This window comes from Balaenoptera acutorostrata, chromosome 5, assembly GCF_949987535.1.
Source record: "Balaenoptera acutorostrata chromosome 5, mBalAcu1.1, whole genome shotgun sequence".
NCBI classification, from domain to species: domain Eukaryota; kingdom Metazoa; phylum Chordata; class Mammalia; order Artiodactyla; family Balaenopteridae; genus Balaenoptera; species Balaenoptera acutorostrata.
Window position 1 is genome coordinate 87,417,208 of NC_080068.1, and position 19,781 is coordinate 87,436,988.

The 19,781-nt window shown below is 38.0% G+C and overlaps 1 protein-coding gene across 1 annotated transcript; it reads left to right on the forward strand.

Annotated features, from left to right (window-relative positions):
- Positions 1 to 6,462: 6,462 nt before the first annotated feature.
- Positions 6,463 to 7,044, forward strand: LOC103003589 (AP-3 complex subunit sigma-2-like). Its single transcript, XM_057547206.1, is given in 1 exon segment — positions 6,463 to 7,044. A coding segment is annotated over 1 exon segment (582 nt).
- The last annotated feature ends 12,737 nt before the right edge of the window (positions 7,045 to 19,781 follow it).

Sequence of the window (19,781 nt, forward strand, 5' to 3'; positions counted from 1 at the left end):
TCCTTCTCATGTGTTCCTGCCTAGAGAAGATCCTTTAGCATTTGTTGTAAAGCTGGTTTGGTGGTGCTGAATTATCTTAGCTTTTGCTTGTCTGTAAAGATTTTAATTTCTGTGTCAAATCTGAATGAGATCCTTGCTGGGTAGAGTAACCTTGGTTGTAGGTTTTTCTCCTTCATCACTTTAACTATGTCCTGCCACTCCCTTCTGGCTTGCAGAGTTTCTGCTGAAAGATCAGCTGTTAACCTTATGGGGATTCCCTTATGTGGTATTTGCTGTTTTTCCCTTGCTGCTTTTAATATTTGTTCTTTGTATTTAGTTTTTGATAGTTTGATTAATATATGTCTTGGCTTGTTTCTCCTTGGATTTTTCCTGTATGGGACTCTCTGTGCTTCCTGGACTTGATTAACTATTTCCTTTCTCATATTAGGGAAGTTTTCTACTATAATCTCTTCAAATATTTTCTCAGTCCCTTTCTTTTTCTCTTCTTCTTCTGGGAACCCTATAATTCGAATGTTGGTGTGTTTAATGTTGTCCCAGAGTTCTCTGAGACTGTCCTCAATTCTTTTCATTCTTTTTTCTTTATTCTGCTCTGCAGTAGTTATTTCCACTATTTTATCTTCCAGGTCACTTATCCGTTCTTCTGCCTCAGTTATTCTGCTATTGATCTCTTCTAGAGAATTTTTAATTTCATTTATAGTGTTGTTCATCACTGTTTTTTTGCTCTTTAGTTCTTCTAGATCCTTGTTAAACGTTTCTTATATTTTCTTCATTCTATTTCCAAGATTTTGGATCATCTTTTCTATCATTATTCTGAATTCTTTTTCAGGTAGACTGCCTATTTCCTCTTCATTTGTTAGGTCTGGTGGTTTTTTGCCTGGATCCTTCATCTGCTGTGTGTTTCTCTATCTTCTCATTTTGCTTAACTTACTGTGTTTGGGGTCTCCTTTTTGCAGGATGCAGGTTCGTAGTTTCTGTTGTTTTTGGTGTCTGTCCCCAGTGGCTAACGTTGGTGCAATGCATTGTGTAGGCTTCCTGGTGGAGGGGACTAGTGCCTGTGTTCTAGTGGATGAGGCTGGACCTTGTCTTTCTGGTGGGCAGGTCCACATCTGGTGGTGTGTTTTGGGGTGTCTGTGGCCTTATTATGATTTTAGGCAGCCTCTGTGCTAATGGATGAGGTTGTGTTCCTGTCTTGCTAGTTGTTTGGCATGGGGTGTCCTGCACTTTAGCTTGCTGGTCATTGACTGGAGCTGGGTTTTGGCATTGAGATGGAGATCTCTGGGAGATTTTCGCCATTTGATATTACATGGAATTGGGAATTCTCTTGTGGACCAGTGTCCTGAACTTGGCTCTCCCACCTCAGTGGCACAGCCCTGATGCCTGGTTGGAGCACCAAGAGCCTGTCCTCCACATGGCTCTGAATAAAAGGGAGAAAATACAGAAGGAAAGAAGAGAAAATAAAATAAAATAAAATAAAGTTATTAAAATAAAAAATACAAAATAATTATGAAGAAAAAAATTTTTTTTAAGTATAAAAAAAAAAGGACAGACAGAAGTGTAGAACAAATGGTAAAAGCAAAGCTATACAGACAAAATCACATACAGAAGCTATAATCACATACACACTCACAAAAAGAGAAAAAGGGAAAAAATATATATATCGTTGCTCCCAAAGTCCACCTCCTCAATTTGGGATGATTCGTTGTCTAATCAGGTATTCCACAGATGCAGGTACATCAAGTTGATTGTGGTGATTTAATCCGCTGCTCCTGAGGCTGCTGGGAGAAAAATCCCTTTCTCTACTTTGTTCGCACAGCTCCTGGGGTTCAGCTTTGGATTTGGCCCCGCCTTTGCGTGTAGGTCGCCTGAGGGCATCTGTTCTTTGCTCAGACAGGACGGGGTTAAAGGAGCACTGCTTCTGGGGCTCTGGCTCACTCAGGCCATGGGGGAGGGAGGAGTTAGGAGGCAGGGCGAGCCTGCGGTGTCAGAGGCGTCGTGACGTTGCAGCAGCCCGAGGCGCGCCGTGCGTTCTCCTGGGGTAGTTGTCCCTGGATCACCAGACCCTGGCAGTGGCAGGCTGCACAGGCTCCCGGGAGGGGAGGTGTGGATAGTGACCTGTGCTCGCACACAGGCTTTTTGGTGGCGGCAGCAGCAGCCTTAGCGTCTCCTGCCCGTCTCTGGGGTCCGCGCTGATAGCCGCGGCTCACACTCATCTCTGGAGCTTCTTTAAGCGGCGCTCTTAATCCCCTCTCCTCACGCACCAGGAAACAAAGAGCCAAGAAAAAGTCTCATGACTCTTCAGCAGCTCCAGACCTTTTCCTGGATTCCCTCCCGGCTAGCTGTGACGCACTAGCCCCTTCAGGCTGTGTTCACGGCGCCAACCCCAGTTCTCTCCCTGGGATCCGACTGAAGCCCGTGCCTCAGCTGCCAGCCCCCACCCATCCCGGCGGGTGAGCAGACAAGCCTCTCGTGCTGGTGAGTGCTGCTCGGCGCCAATCCTCTGTGCGGGAATCTCTCTGCTTTGCCCTCCACACCCCTGTGGCTGCGCTCTCCTCCGTGGGTCCGAAGCTTCCCCCCTCTGCCACCCGCAGTCTCCGCCCATTAAGAGGCTTCCTAGTGTGTGGAAACCTTTCCTCCTTCACGGCTCCCTCCCACTGGTGCAGGTCCCATCCCTATTCTTTTGTCTCTGTTTTTTCTTTTGCCCGACCCAGGTACATGGGGAGTTACTTGCCTTTTGGGAGGTCTGTGGTCTTCTGCCAGCGTTTAGTAGGTGTTCTGTAGTAGTTGTTCCACATGTAGATGTATTTCTGATGTATTTGTGGGGAGGAAGGTGATCTCTGCATCTTACTCTTCCGCCATCTTGAAGCTCCTCCCCTCATAACTTTTAGATTTAAAGCAAACATCACAATGGAAGTGAGTAAATTTGACATATCAAATTTGGGCAATGCAGTTATATTTCACTAATAGGAAATTTAGAGCCATAATTCATACTTTAAAAAGAGGACTGAACATTAATGATCCAAGACTATGATGAAGTTAGAAAAAAAATCAACAAATCATACCTAAAAATAACAAAAGGTAGAAAACAATACCGAAATGAACAGATATTATTAAAATTGAAAATCAACCTACGATAGAGGTGATTAACTAAGACACCTTCTGCCTTAGTTCTTTGTAAAGACCAGTACAATTGACAAATGCCTGGAACCTCTGACAAGAATGATCAAGGAAGAGAGTAACTAATAAGTAACCAATATCATAAATGGGAAAATGTTACTAAATATATCTCTAATTTTAGAGAAATTTAAAAATCTGGGGGTTATTATGAATGTTAGGTCAATAATTTTGGAAAACTAACTGTATACATTCTATAAAAATAAATTTACCAAAGCTCACATAAGATAAAACATTAGAATTGTTGATATATATTTAATATTAAAATTAGTGACTTTCTATAACTCTAGGCCCAGATTGGTTCACTGATGAATTCTAACAAATATTTAAGGAGGGAATAACATCTCTCTTTACAAAAGCTCTAATAAATAAGAAGAGAAGAAAAGATATTTCTCAACTCTTTATGAAATCAACATTGCTTTGATATCAAAACTTGACAAGTTCATGTTAATAAAAATACAAATCAATCTTATTCACAAACGTAGAAGCAAAAATCCTAAACAAATATCAGCCAATAAAACTCAGTGGTTTAAAGAGGCTGTTACATCAAGAACCAAGGAGGCAGTATTTTAGGAATTCCAGAATGGTTTACTATTTGAATATCTATCAATACAGTTCAGTAAGTTAATATACTACTACTAATAAAAAATGATATAATTATTTCAAAATATTCAGAAAAATAATTTGATATTATTCAGTACCCATTCATAAGCAATCATTGGAAACTAGGAGTAGAGGATAACTTTATTAAGATTATAACTATACTTAGCGTATTCAGAATAGATCACATATATCTGCGAATTTAAAAAAAAAGTTTGCTTTATTCACATGGTACTCCATCTCCTTACAAAGCTGTATGTAATTTCCTTTTTGTTGGGAACGATGTTATACAACTAATTTTGTATTTGTCTTTGGCAAATACAAATACTGGGAAAATAGTACACAGTTAATTACAAAGTCAGTGCTTTTTTGTCTCTTTACTTCGAATTCTGTTGATTCATATCTTTGTATTGCTAATTCCTTCTCTTTATTCTGATTTACTCAAAGATCATCTTTTCAGGTAGGAGTTCTCCAAGCATCTTGGCCAAAATGATTCCCTAAGGTCTCTCTGAACACGTATTCAGCTAAGTTACCAGGATAAAAACAATCACCTTATGTGATTACACATTCATACTTGCATGTCACAATATTTTTTGAGTGCTTCTAAGTGTCAAGGGTTCTTCTACTTACCATGGATAGAGTAGTGATGAAAACACAATCCCTGATCTGCTTTATTTTGGGAGGAGTGAGACAGTTAAAATAACAAATATTAAAACTTCAGAAAATTACAAAGACTCCTTGATAATAAATCACAGTAGCAGATATAAAACAAATTGTTGTAGTACTTTCATACTTGGGTTCCTTCTTTCAGTGGCCACCTAAGATTAATAATATATGTTCATAATTCAAGAAAATACATTGTGATAATCACTTTTGGTTTAAAGATACATGCTCCCAAAAAATAGTGAAAGGAGATTATATACATATTTTTATGGTAATCCTTACAACTAAATTAAAAATGAAGTCTATGTGTTTTGATCAACATTTTAAAATAATAGTACCGCATACTGAGGACTTTCAAGTATATTTAAAACAATTTTAATGGATTATTTAGTAGAAGTTCTGTATTAATAATATCACTTTTCCTTTCCTCTAACCTCCAGAATTTTTCCTACAGTTTGTAGAGCACATACTTCTCTTTTATAAAGCTCTTGTCATTTTGTAGTGGTGCATTACTAATCAGACAATTATTCCATACTGGTAAAACATTACTTAAAGTATTTATTATAGCTCATAGACTATTAAAGTTACCCAGTTATAAATTGCTTACATTACATAAGGTGTCATTTGCTACACAGTTCAAAACTACTTGTCCTTTCTCAAAGCAAGTGTTGCCTAATTATAGTGGCTGCAATTATAAACACATAACTTTCAAGAATGACATTTATTGACTTAATTGAAGTAAATTTCAATGAAAATTTTTCCCTCAAATATAAAATTAATAAAGACTGTCCTTTGTAGAAAATCTCAATCATGTACATTTTGTAATTTTTACCTCCCGTGTTCATTTATGTATTCTTTTGTTCAATGAATACTTTTAGAATATTTAGTATATATAAGGAAATGTACACAAGAAAGTCAACAGAACCAGCACTATAAGGTAATGGGTGTTAATTAAACTGTCAAGCAAGTGGCATCTGTGGCTTATTATCAGGAGTAGAAGTCTGAACACTTCTGTCCACTGCATTTTGATATCAGAGTTGCCAGAGAAAACACAATGCAGTCAAGTATTGGATGGAACAATGATTTACTCACCTAGAGACAAGGCAGGGCAAGATTAACTTCACTAGTGGGTGTCAGTACCCCATTGCCAGCAGGTCCCTCCCAGCAGCGGACACAGGGCAATTAACCTGCAGGAATGCCTCTTGTGCTGCAGCAAAAGGATCCTGTCCCCTCCTGGCAAGGGACAGATATGCTAGTGGGTTGGCCAGGTGCCATATGAGGCACATGCTTAAGCAAAACAAAGAAATACACATTGAGTCTGAACAGCAAAAGCTATTCCCACACAATGTGATAAATTCAGCACAAGCTGTGAGGTTTCTTTATCTCTTGGTAAAGAAGTGTTCCTGCCTCAAGGTCCATTCTTATGTGGCCAAGTAGAAACCCAAAAACTGCATGTAGGATATTGCCTTTCCCAACAGAATTCCTGCTGAATTCATGCTCAGTGGGAGCCACCTGGGAGATTGGGCCACCCATATGCAATCTTAGCTTGACTTGGTAAATGCATGGTGGCTAAATTGAGAGAGACTACATTCTACGATAATCCATATTGGTCAGATAATATGGAATTCTACCTTATTTTTAACATCATATCTTAGAAGAGCATTACCGTAAGACCGTACATAGAGAAAAATATTCAGAACAGTAAGACTGGAAACTTTCATGTAAGACAGAGTTGAAGGAATTGGGGATGTCCAGTGCTAGCCAAAGAAAAATAAAATGAATATTGAGGAAAGATAAAGGAAGTATAATTTGTGCTAAATTTCTCATAATAAGGGTGCGATTCTCAATAAGGTTCTAACTTACATAGTAATTTACATGTAAATACAAAATAAATTTACAATAATTAATAAAAATGTTTTAAAGAGACAGAAACATAGAGTTAAAGTAGACAAAAAAAGACTATAAAAGATATAAATGGGAGATGCTCTCTGGAAGTAGCCGGTGGTGAAAGGAGTGTGGTGGGCAAAGATGGTTCAGGCAATTCTGGTTTTCAATAACCACGGGAAGCCGCGGCTGGTCCGCTTCTACCAGCGTTTCCCAGAAGAAATTCAACAGCAGATTATTTGAGAGACCTTCCATCTAGCTCTCAAGCGGGATGACAACATCTGTAACTTCTTGGAGGGTGGAAGTTTGATTGGTGGCTCTGACTACAAACTGATTTATCAGCATTATGCTACCCTCTATTTTGTATTTTGTGTGGATTCATCAGAGAGTGAACTTGGGATCTTGGACCTCATCAAGGTTTTTGTGGAGACTCTGGATATATATTTCGAAAATGTTTGTGAATTGGATTTGATCTTCCATATGGATAAGGTGCACTACGTTCTTCAGGAGGTGGTGATGGGTGGGATGGTGTTGGAAACAAACAGGAATGAAATCGTGGCTCAGATTGAAGCTCAGAACAGGCTGGAGAAATCCAAGGGTGGCCTTTCAGCAGCGCCCGCCCGGGCTGTGTCTGCCGTGAAAAACATCAACCTGCCAGAGATGCCTCGGAATATCAACATTGGCGATCTCAACATCAAGGTCCCCAACCTGTCCCAGTTTGTCTGAGGGTGGAAGATGGCTGAACTGAGTCCTTGGAACCAGCAAAGCTGAGCCAGTCCTGCAGCAAAACCTGCTCTGTGCCCTGGAGGAGTCCCGCCTCGGGCAGTGGGCCCTGCTGTCCCGAATCGGGAAGGAGTCCTGTGTCCACTGCCAGCCTGTGCTTGCTTCTCACATATGGAGCACATGTCTACTGGCTCTACTGGAGTTGGCACACCCAGAATCCTTTTGTATAGCCACGCTGTCTCATCACCACCTCCTGCGGCTCACACTCTCCACTGCCACGGTCTGGGCTCTGCTCTGCCAGGTGTTTATGTGCAGGACACAATCCAAATCGTAAGCCTGTTGTTTGCCTGCCCCCCACATTTCTGCCAATAGGGAGGGCACACCCCCACAGCCAGAGGGGTCCCCCTCAGAGGGGAGAGGCCCTGTGTCTGTAGAAGGCAAAGCTGACAACATGTGGAACATAGAAATTATGACTCTTGCAGGTTTAAAATACATTCTCCTCCCGAGGAGAGGAGAGGGGTCAGTTATGAATGATGAGTCTTCTTTGTCCAGGAAACCCACTGCTGTCTACACCAGCTTTTGGAGCATGAGAGCCTGAGCTGGGGTCATGTGCTCTGGACCTGGCCCAGGCGAAGGCTGGCGACACGGGCAGCCTGCTGGCTGAGACCGGTGGCAGTGCAGCATCTTCTCCCCAGTGTGCGAGGGGTCCCTGCCTGAGCTCGCTCTGGGCACGCCCTGTTGCCCTCAGATGACAGTCCTCTAGAGCTAGCTGTGGAAACCTGCAAATGTTTACGTGTGGTAAGAGCCTTTCTTCCTGTGGTTAACTTAGAGCTGAAGCTGCTCCTCGAAGTAGTGCCTCTTACTCCTGCGCTGCCTCAGGGCCAGGTCTCAGGTATGATGTTGAGCTCCCTTGAGATTAGGGAGCTCGCTGCACCATCGTGGTAAAGCATCCCAGCCTGGGGACTTCTTGTGCCTGCTGGCCGGTGGCCCAAACTGTTTCCTCAGGCCTCCTGATGCCGTCCCAGAGCCCATCTGAGATGGTGCCCGGCAGGACCATGGTCAGGACCACGTCTTTTCCCGCTTTGAACAGTGCTTCCTGTGGTTGGTGCCTTTTGCTCCCTGTAGCCTCTTAGCCTCAGTCTTTTGGAACATCTCTGATAACCTCAGAGATGGGCAGTGTTGATCAGAATGTAGGCCCTCTTATGTTGGAAGAGGGAAATGTAGGTTAATATATCTACCTGATGTTAAAACCTCTGATATTCTTTTAAAGAATTTTTTTTTTAAACAGACATTTCAGCATATTCACATCCCTCTCACATTTGCTGAAAGTGACATAGGAACAAAGAAGGAAAACGATATTTATTTTGCACCTCCTGTAAGGTGGCATGAGCGAGATCCTTCCACAATCCTTACAACAGACAGTGTTATCTCCATTTTGCAAGTCAGGAAAGTAAGACTCAGAGAGGTCAAGTAACCTGATTTAGGTCACAAGGGCTAAGAATTGAGACTGTCTGCCTAAATCCACAGTTCATTTTCTTTTCACTGCGCAAATGGCTTCTCCCAATTATATTTTCTTTCTTATGGATAAGGAAACTTCAAAAAGTTTGGGTAGCTTCTCAGAAACTGTGATAAAAACCAGCTTGGTAGCCAGTGACAGCATCAAAGAGTGTAAGCTGGGGGGTCCTCCACATGCCTCCATTGAACTGGTGAGGAAACAGAAGCCCAGAGTGTTAAGTGTTGTATCAAGGGTCACAAAGCTAGAACCAAGTCATTTTTCTTTTTTCTTTTTTTAAAATTTGTATTGGAGTATAGTTGATTTACAATGTTGTGTTAGTTTCAGGTGTACAGTAAAGTGAATCAGTTATACGTATACATACCAAAAAAAAAAAAAAGATATAAATGATGGATTTAATGAATAAATCCAAAAGACATATATTGAATTCACATCCTGAAAGAAGGAGTGAACTTTCTTTTCAAGGGTTCGTGGAACTTTATGAAACTTCAATAGATTAGAAATTTTAATAACTGAATCTATAACAGAAACCTGGAAAACAAGAACATCAGAAAAATGAACATTAAAAAACATAAACTATCCTTAATGATTATTTTGTGGCAAAAAAGAAAAATTGATCCTAACTTGACATATACTTTGTAAATAATAATAAACATGTCATAATTAAAACTTTGAAAATTAAGTAAAACAACCCTCAGAGGGATATTTATAGCTGAAATATTTAGATTAGTAAAAGGAAATAATTTAGTTAATTGAATTATCTAATCATTTAAAAGCGTTAGAAAAATGATCAACAAAACAAACCAAAGGACCTGAAGAAAGAGCACAGTGAAGTTAAAAACAAATGTTAGTGAATTGAAAAACAATGATCACGTTTTAAATATTATTGGTTTTTTGAAAATGAAAGACAGCTAAGCCTATTAAGAAAAAATAAGGAGGAAAGTGGTATTAAATTGTACATGAAAAAATAAACTCTAAACTCTGTAAAAAAAAAACTAGAGAAAATTAAATATTTTATACCAAATGTAATTGTAAGAATGGACTCCAAAAATATTGGGATAGTAAACTGACCAAATACTCTGGAAGAAAATTATGACGCCAGGTGCACAGAGCTCTGTGCCCCCATGTCAACCCCTTGAAATCTTTTGGAAATATAAAATCCTGCTACTACTTAAACTGTTTCAGAGTTGAGAAGAGGGAAAATTACAAATCATTTTTACAAAGCACGTATTGTATCATTGTATCAAATTCCACAATAATATGCAAATGAAAAAATACCATACACTAGCCTTACTTTTGAAAAATGTGAAAGTACTCAAAACACATTAAAAGAAAGAAATCATCATGTGAGATTGATTCTAGTAATAAAATGTAGAATTTATTATTCAAAGTCTGCTATTTTCAGTTTATCAACAAGATTGATCAAAGGAGAAATGACATTAAAAAATCTATAGATGCTTAGAAAGCAGTTGACAAAAATTAATATCCATTTCTGTTAAAAAAACTGTTTTTGGAATACATATGCACACACACACACACACACATGCACACAATGAAAGCCACAATTATGCTTAAATGTGAAATACCAGGTCTTTACTGTTAAAGTTGACGATGCCCAATATTGCCACTATTTATGGACACTTTCTGGAAGAATTTGACAATGCAATTAGGTAAGAGAAAGACATGATTGCTATAAACATTGGAAGGAAAGTATCTAACTTATTATTTGCAGATGATATGGGTTTATACCTGGAAAACATGAGAAAGTCAGTTGAAAACCACTTGGAAACAGCAGAAGAATTCAATAAGGGAGCTATTTACAAGATTAAGATATAAAAAGCAATAGCTTTCTTAGATAAACATTTTTAAAATAACTGGTGAACTCTCTGCAATTGGACCTGTTAAAGCAGAGGTAAGTAACCAACTACCAACGATAATATAGAAAGACCCCTCTGAATGGGAGCACAATTATTTTGGATGAATTCTAAACTTAGCCATGAGTTTGGGGAATCTGACCCTAGAAACAAAGGCTTTTGACCCTAGTGGCATAATTCCTATGATTCAGCTTCCTGTAGAACCTGCACCTATTCTGATAATTCTTGTATGTGCAATAATTTTTGTTGAATTCTTCATTCTTCACTCTGGTCTTGATGCCTGAGTGTCTTCTTGGACATTGAACCTTGGCCCATTGCTCTAATCACCTGATTATACATATTTTAATTCCTGTCTCTCTGTTATTGATCTGAACTTAGCTTGATCCTGACAAATAGACCATCCCAAATTGTGAGTTTTTTGATGGCATGGATTTTTGTCTTCATGTTAGATCTTCAGCATGTATTAAAAGGTCTGACACATAATGGGCATTAAGTAAATACTTATGAAAAAAATACATACAGTTGTCCCTCTGTATCTGAGGGGAATTGGTTCCAGGACCCCTCTGGATACCGAAATTCATGGATACTCAAGTCCCTTATGTAAAATGGCATCGTATTTGCATATAACCTATGCACATCCTCCTGTATGCTTTAAATCATCTCTATATTACTTATAATACCTAATACAATGCAAATGCTGCATAAATAGTTGTAAATACAATGCAAATGTAATGTAAATAGTTGCCAGTGTACCTCAAATTTAAGTTTCACTCTTTGAAAGTTTCTGGATTTTTTTTTTTTATATTTTTGTTGCACAGTGGTTTAAATCCATTGATGAGGAACCCGTGTATAATGGAGGGCCCATTGTAGCCTGATTTGCTACATAATTCAGATTCACAAATTTGTTTTTAAGATGAGGACTTTTCCCAGTTTCGCTCTGCATAGCTGCTTCCAGGCTTCTGTCCCAAATTTGTGGTTTGGGGCTTTGCTCCTACTCATCCTGTCCAAAATTATTTCTTCTAACCTGGAGTTTCTTAACTGGGGATTCATGCAAGCCCAGGAAGCCTAGATGAAGCATTCAGTTTTTGATTTTTTTTTTACTACTACCCTAATTGTACTCAAAAGCTTTTATTTATATGCATATATTACTAGTTTTTTTTTTTTTTTTTTTAAGTTGGAGTAGAAACTTTTTTTTTTTTTAATTATTTATTTATCTATTCATGGCTGTGTTGGGTCTTCGTTTCTGTGTGAGGGCTTTCTCTAGTTGCGGCAAGTGGGGGCCACTCTTGATCGCGGTGCGCGGGCCTCTCACCATCGCGGCGTCTCTTGTTGTAGAGCACAGGCTGCAGACGCGCAGGCTCAGTAGTTGTGGCTCACGGGCCCAGTTGCTCCGCGGCATGTGGGGTCTTCCCAGACCAGGGCTCGAACCCGCGTCCCCTGTTTTGGCAGGCAGACTCTCAACCACTGCGCCACCAGGGAAGCCCCTATTACTAGTTTTATAGTTCATAAATTTCACCCGAGTCACATTATCTCTCCTTTTCCTATGCTTTGCTTCATCTTGCTGATCCCATACCAGTGCCTTCCAGTACTAAACCTCAAATTGGAAACTGACAATGCTGGTACTGTGTATTATGATAATATATGTAGCATGATAGCAATAATTTTTTAGCTGTATGAAGGCTACGTCTCCTGGGATGTTGTTCTTCATGGCACACTCTCTCCAAGAAACAGTGTAGCAATTATAAATGAATTTTATAAAATTTTTACCACATTAAAGATATATTTTCTGCAAATAATAAATCCAATGATCTAGTCTCCTTTTATTCTCCATGTGCTTGATCTTTACACATAGTGCTAGATCAAATATCAAAGGTAGGACAATAGTCTTATGGTATTGACCAAACAGGACCCACTTACTTATATTAAAAATTTGGTGATTTTTCCTTTTTTAAAATTAAAGACTTGTTTTTGGGGCAGTTTTAGGTCTACAGCAAAATTGAGAGGAAGGTGCAGATATTTCCCATATACCCCTTACTTCCACATATGTATAGCTTATCCATTATCATCATGTCCTACCAGATTGTACATTTGTTACAATAGATGAACCTATCTTGACACATCATAATCATCTAAAGTCTGTAGTTTACATTAGGGTTCGCTTTTGGTGTTGTACATTTTAAGGGTGTGGGCAAATTTATAATATGGGTCCACCATTATAATATCATACAGAGAAGTTTAAAATCCTTTGTGCTCCACCTATTCATTTCTCCCTTTCCACTAATCCCTGGCAATCACTGATCTTTTTACTATCTCCATAGTTTTGCCTTTTGCAGGATGTCATATAGTTGGAATCATACAATGTGTACCGTTTTCAGATTAGTTTCTTTCACTTAATAATATGTATTTAAGTTTCCTCCATGTCTTTTCATGGCTTAGTATATCATTTCTTTTTAGCACTGAATAACAGTCCATTGTCCACAGTTTATCCATTCACTTACTGAAGTACATCTTGGTTGTTTCCATGTTTTGTCAATTATGGATAAAGCTGATATATACATCCATGTGCAGGTTTCGTGTGGACATAAGTTTTCAGCACCTTTAGGTAAATGCCATGAAGTGTGATGTGATTGCTGGATCCTATGGTAAGAGTATGCTTAGTTTTATAAAAACTACAGTAAAATTTCTTGCAAAGTCATGCCATTTTGCATTTCCACCAGTAAGGAATGAGAGTTTCTTTTGCTCCACATCCTCACAAGTATTTGGTGTTGTCAGTGTTCAGAATTTTGGTCATTCTAATAGATGTGTAGTGGTATCTCATGGTTTTAATTTGTATTTCCCTGGTGACATATGATGTGGAGCATCTTTTCATATGCTTACTTGCCATTTGTATATCTTCTTTGTTGAGGGGTCATTTAAGGTCTTTGCCTCATTATGATGGAAAAAAGATAGTCTTTTTTAAAAATGGTGCTACAACAACTGAAAATCCACATGTCCAAATTAATCTAGGTACAGACCTTATACCTTTACAAAAATTAACTCAAAATGGATTGTAGACCCAACTGTAAAACATAAAACTGTAACACTCCTAGAAGATAACATAGGATACAACCTAGATGACCTTGTATATAGCAGTGACTTTTTAGATACAACAGAAAAGTCCTGACCCCTGAAAAAAATAATTGATAAGGTGAACTTAAATAACATTAAAATAATGTCTGCTCTGTAAAAGACAATATTAAGAGAATAAAAAGATAAGTCACATGCTAGGAGAAAATATTTGTCAAAGAAACATGTGGTAAAGGACTAATATCCAAAATATATAAACAGCTTTTAAAACTCAACAATAAGAAAAGAAACAGTCCAGTTATAAAATGGGCCAAAGATGCTCCTCAATTACTGCTCAGGTTTTCCTACCCCAGAACTGATTTCCATGGAGGTTTCTGCATATGAGTCTCTGCTCTGGTAAGCAGTGACTCCCTGTGTTTGCCTGTCTCTCCAATCTTGAGGGCAGTGGTTTGTCCTCTGTCCTCATCTCTCTTAAGAAAGGGAGCTGTTGATTTTTCAGTTTGTTCATCCTTTTACTTGCTGTTTGAATGGAGTAGTAATTTTTAAGCTCCTTACGGGCAGAACCAGAAACTGGAAGTCTATCCTGATTTTTTTTTTTTAAAGAACAAATTTATCCCCTGCTTATTGAAAAATTGGTAGTATTTTAAAAACAATGTCCTTAATGTCTTATATTTTTTAATTTAAGAAATATATTTTAGTGTTTTTCCACATATGTCAGTATATAGAGAGCATTCTTATATTTTCTTATAGCTGTACTTCATTCAGTTTTATGTAGGTACCAAACCTATTAGTAAACCTTCAAAATATCTTCCAAAAACTTTCATGTATATCATTTTGCACATACACGCACACACACATACACATATATAAGATAAATATTGATAGGTAAGTACCAAATTGACCCTCATAGGAGTTCTATCTATTTAAATTCTCACCAGCAATGCATGAGAGCACCTGTCTGTCTATAGCTACAGCAACACAGTGAGGCATCAAATTTTGGATTTTTACCAGTCTGAAAGGTAAAAATGGTATCTCAATGTGTTTTTAAATTTCTATTTATATTATTATAAGTATTAAGTTTGAGCATATTTTAATATATTTAAAACCAATTGGCATTATATATTCTTAACCTGTTACTTCATATCCTTTGGCCATGATTTCTAGTTCTTTGTATATGAAGGTGATTGGCCTTTTGCCCACATTATGAAATAACATTTGTCCAGTTTTTCATTTGTATTTTGACTAACATCCTTATTCTCCTTTTTCTTTCTCATCTTTAATAGTATATTTGTATTGTGCCCTGTACTAATTTTTCTTTATTGTTCATAATTTAATGAGTTAGCATTTTCTGGATGTCTGTGAAATTTCTTTATGTTATGTGTAAAACCCCCGACCCCTTTATCTTCCATTCTAAGGAGTTTTTCCATCTAAAAAATTCTCCTCTGCTATTTCAGAGACTGTGTCCTGCATATATGACTGACTTGGGTGATTCTTTGTATTGACCTTCCACATCTACATTTCTGAATCAAACTAGGTTGAGAACAACTTCTATTATATGTCCTGATCAACAGTTTCTGCAATTATTGTTATAACCAAGAGATAGGGTTTTGCCCTTCAGAACATGCTCTTTCTCATCAAGAAGTTGTTTTGCTGGTGCTGTCTTAAATCTGCTACCACTAGTCCCACTTATCACTGATGATGTAAATACTATTCATTTCCTTCTGTGTGGCGTCTGCCTGATCTTAGCTTCTCTTTGCCTTTAGCCATATTTTGGCGATTAAGGATTATATTCCTTCAAAAGTATTTTTTTGGGGATTTTTCACATATTTTGTGTTTTTAGTTGACATCCAAATGGTGAAGAGAAGTTTTTTGAAATGTACGTTTTTTTCATAGCTAAAGCATCAATACATTTTTGAGTACATGTTCTATGACATGTAATGTTAATGATTATATGAATCTAGTCTTTTTAAGATTTGTGTTCATGATATAAACTTTTAGAGCTTTTGTTAGTATTTCCTACTTCGTGTGGCATTATTAGTATTTTGTGACTAGAAAGACTGATATGGACTCAGTATAATAAATTTTAACAACAAACAAAAGACCTTCAAAAAATGTTAATCTTCATCTACTTTCTACTTGGGTGTGAGAACTTTGTCCCCCAAAATGACACATCTGGTATTTTGACCATCATTTTCAGTGATCTATGTGAACGATAACACTCATATTTGGTATCATATAGGATAATGGGTGTGAACTATTTTTGTAGCTCACAGTATATTTTTGTAGCTCACCCAGTATATCACATGGTGTTTAGCATACGTAATAAGTGAAAAGATTTTTTTCATGGTTTAATGCATGCATGAATGAATGAATCCTAGTGGAAAGTTAACTGAAGATAATCTTTTTTGGTACACATTTGGTTTAGCAATCTAGAAATAAGGAAAAAGAATGATTTCGTTGATAGAGAATACTCGACATCATGAGTTTTCATATGGCTAGTTTAGGTCTAACCAAACTGGGATAACTATAATTGAAAATGGACAAAAGAAGGAAGAGATGGCTTTAACAGTGTGGAGTTCTTCAATCTTAGTTCCTGGGAGGCAGCTCTGCCACTGTATAATTACAAATGTCAAACAAAACTTTGAGTTTTGCTCTAATTTCCATCTCACTTTTTTTTTTTTTTTTTTTTTTTTTTTTTTTTTAAAACCTCTTTTTTTTTTTTTTTTTTTTAATGAAGTTATACAATTTTTATTTATTTATTTATGGCTGTGTTGGGTCTTCGTTTCTGTGCGAGGGCTTTCTGTAGCTGCGGCAAGTGGGGGCCACTCCTCATCGCGGTGCGTGGGCCTCTCACCATCGCGGCCTCTCCCGTTGCGGAGCACAGGCTCCAGACGCACAGGCTCAGCAGTTGTGGCTCACGGGCCCAGTCGCTCCGCGGCATGTGGGATCTTCCCAGACCAGGGCTCGAACCCGCGTCCCCTGCATTGGCAGGCAGACTCTCAACCACTGCGCCACCGGGGAAGCCCCATCTCACTTTTTACACATTGTGTTACTGTGATCTAAGCCTTAGGGAAACTTGTCTTGCTAATTATTTTAGTCTTAATATTCATAACCAGTAGTGTATTTGTGCTACATGTTAGAAAGATAAGGAAAGTTACTATAAGCACACTCTTCAAATTTTGGTTCTGCAGGATACATCAACTATAAAGGGGAAATTTTCTTGCCCACTTCTGGGAATGGAAAGCCAAAGAGGAGAGTAGGAAACTCAATTTCTTCTATTCATATACTTCTAAGAACAAAAATGATAGTAATGTTAAATATATAGTTGAACCTTCACCTTTCTAAATTTCAATATGCTACATATTCTTGCTGCAAAGTAGTTATGCTGGAGTAAAATGCTACTGCGTGAGAGTACATTTTGCTCTCCATGACTTGGTTAGAGAAATTATTTGCGCTTCTATCATCCAGCACTGCACCTCTTAGTCCTTCCAACACAGTCACTGCTTTTGCTGATCAAGCCAAAAAGCCTACGTGTTTTCTAATCTCTAAGAATTACACAATTCCTGATAAAAAATGTCATTAGGTTATGTAGTGATATGTAGTAAAAAAAAAAAAAAACAAAGTGCATTTTTGATAGTTTGAATACTCTGATATCCAAATTATGGAAAAATTGCAATTATATCAGAGAGAAATTTTTCTTCAAATACTTTTGGGAAGAAGATATGAGCTTTATTGTTTATTACATTAGAATGGCATTTGTCCTATAAATTTTTATAAATTAAGTTATATTGAAATGCTTATGTTAACTCATGATTTTTAAATACAGTTCAACTTTTTTGAGATTTTCTTAAATCCAATCTTACTTTTTAAGCTACTTAAATTAAGCAAGCATTTATTGAGTCTCTGGGATGTAAACCCATGATTTTTTTTTTTTTTAAAATTATTTATTTATTTATTTCTGGCTGTGTTGGGTCTTCGTTTCTGTGCGAGGGCTTTCTCCATTTGCGGCAAGTGGGGGCCACTCTTCATCGCGGTGCGCGGGCCTCTCACTATCGCGGCCTGTCTTGTTGCGGAGCACAGGCTCCAGACGCGCAGGCTCAGCAATTGTGGCTCACGGGCCTAGTTGCTCTGCGGCATGTTGGATCTTCCCAGACCAGGGCTCGAACCCGTGTCCCCTGCATTGGCAGGCAGAGTCTCAACCACTGCGCCACCAGGGAAGCCCCTAACCCATGATTTTTAAAGCCAGATTCAATTTTAAAAATTTATTTAAATTCAGTCCTTTTTAAAAAAAACATATCAGTTAAATAAGCATTCTCTGAGTCTCTGGGATGTTACAGTATTCTGTGATAGGATGGGATAAAGCTGAATAGAATTTAGTCCTGCTCTCTATCAAAGAGACCACTGTCTTGTTGATAGTGCAAAAGCAATAATAATAAGAAGATGTATGGTGAGGAAAATTATGATGAATTGTATAGCAAACATAATAAAGTACAAAGATGGTAGGTGTGCTTATCTAAATTTTTTCATAATCCAATGATTTTACATGACATCAAATTTTGTAATTCTTGTAGATAAATATTAATGTGTATAAGATAAATACAAATTTTAAAGCAAATTATATTTTTCCTCTCAGGATTAGATTTAATCCTTAGTAAAAATGCTACAGTGAAAATGTCTAAATCTAGGTGGTATTCTGTCGTAATGTGATTAGATTGGATCTGACTCTTCTGGCAAAGATTAGGAATGAGATATTCCCTGATTAGTTAACTATGTAAATTTGGCTCATTCTTTTCTGGAATAGAGGTATAACTTGAAGAATTAATCAGATTTCCTTTTTTTCTAAAGGAGGCTCACCACCAGACACGTCTTTGTTCAGGGCATCATTGAATCAGTTACATTGTCGTCTTGTATACTTAGGGAGCTGTCATTCAGGACAGTGCCTGTCTTATTCAGGTAGGAGGAAGTAAAGCAGGAAGGAAACTAAGCAAATTAAGGAACATATGTAAATTAAGTTGACTTACTAACACTTTCGAAGAGTGTCTTACAAATTTGCACCCAGTTGCTTCCTCAACTTTGTTGGATGAGATGCAACAAGCTGTAGCACAGGGGCCAGTTCTGCCCACACAGGTGCTTGTTTTGATACACACAATATTTGCCTGCACCAGTTTTAAACTGAGTGTTGATTGCCAACCTTTAATAATCATAAGATTTTGCATTTAACAAAATCAAGGTTTCTGCCTTCACTTCAAAAACCAAAAGTTGTGCTTTGATTCTCCATTTCCACAATGAATGATCCGTTGAATCTGAGCGTCAGCTGCCTCTTTTGGGCAGGTTTGTTCACTCCTGTTTTCCACTGTCAACACAAGGCAGGAGTGGTGTGAGTGTCATTTACCATTGCATTTGTACTATTGCTTGTCTTATGCTGGGCCTATTTCATTCATTTTGTGGCAAATTATTTCTAACACACTTCTGATCCTAGAATAAATGGCAAAAATACAAAATATAATTGAAAAATCAGAATATTTATAAATTACACAGAGACTAGCATAAGTTACCCAAGCAGTTTGCTTCTGTAAATGCCTTCTGAGCGGATTATTTTGTTCTCCCTATATTAAAAAATTCACATTTCCAGCTACTCTTTTTATCTCTCTTGGCTTATAAAATTTATATCCAACAGACTGCTGTAGATACAATCTACATTTCCTAAAACTCTCCAGTACTTTGCTCACTTTCCAGATTTCATATAAACATACTCCTTTATTCATCTTCCATTCCCATTCCCCAATTACTCTCTTTATTCTTCTCTGTGTGTTGTTTTGTATCACAACTTTTTCCTCTCATGACACTCAGTTCATCCTCAACTTCAATATTAAGAGTGTTTCTCAGTATAAAAAAGAAATTTGAGGGCTTCCCTGGTGGCGCAGTGGTTGAGAATCTGCCTGCCAATGCCGGGGACACGGGTTCGAACCCTGGTCTGGGAAGATCCCACATGCCGCGGAGCAACTAAGCCCGTGAGCCACAACTACTGAGCACGCGCGTCTGGAGCTTGTGCTCCGCAACGGGAGAGGCCACGACAGTGAGAGGCCCGCGCACCGCGATGAAGAGAGGCCCCCCGCTCGCCGCAACTGGAGAAAGCCCTCGCACAGAAACGAAGACCCAACACAGCCAAAAATAAATAAATAAATAAATAAATAAATTTATAAAAAAAAAAAAAAAAGAAATTTGAGAACACCTGGGAAAATTTATATAAGTACAGAGTAATTGACAGTGCTATGAAATTATTAAAA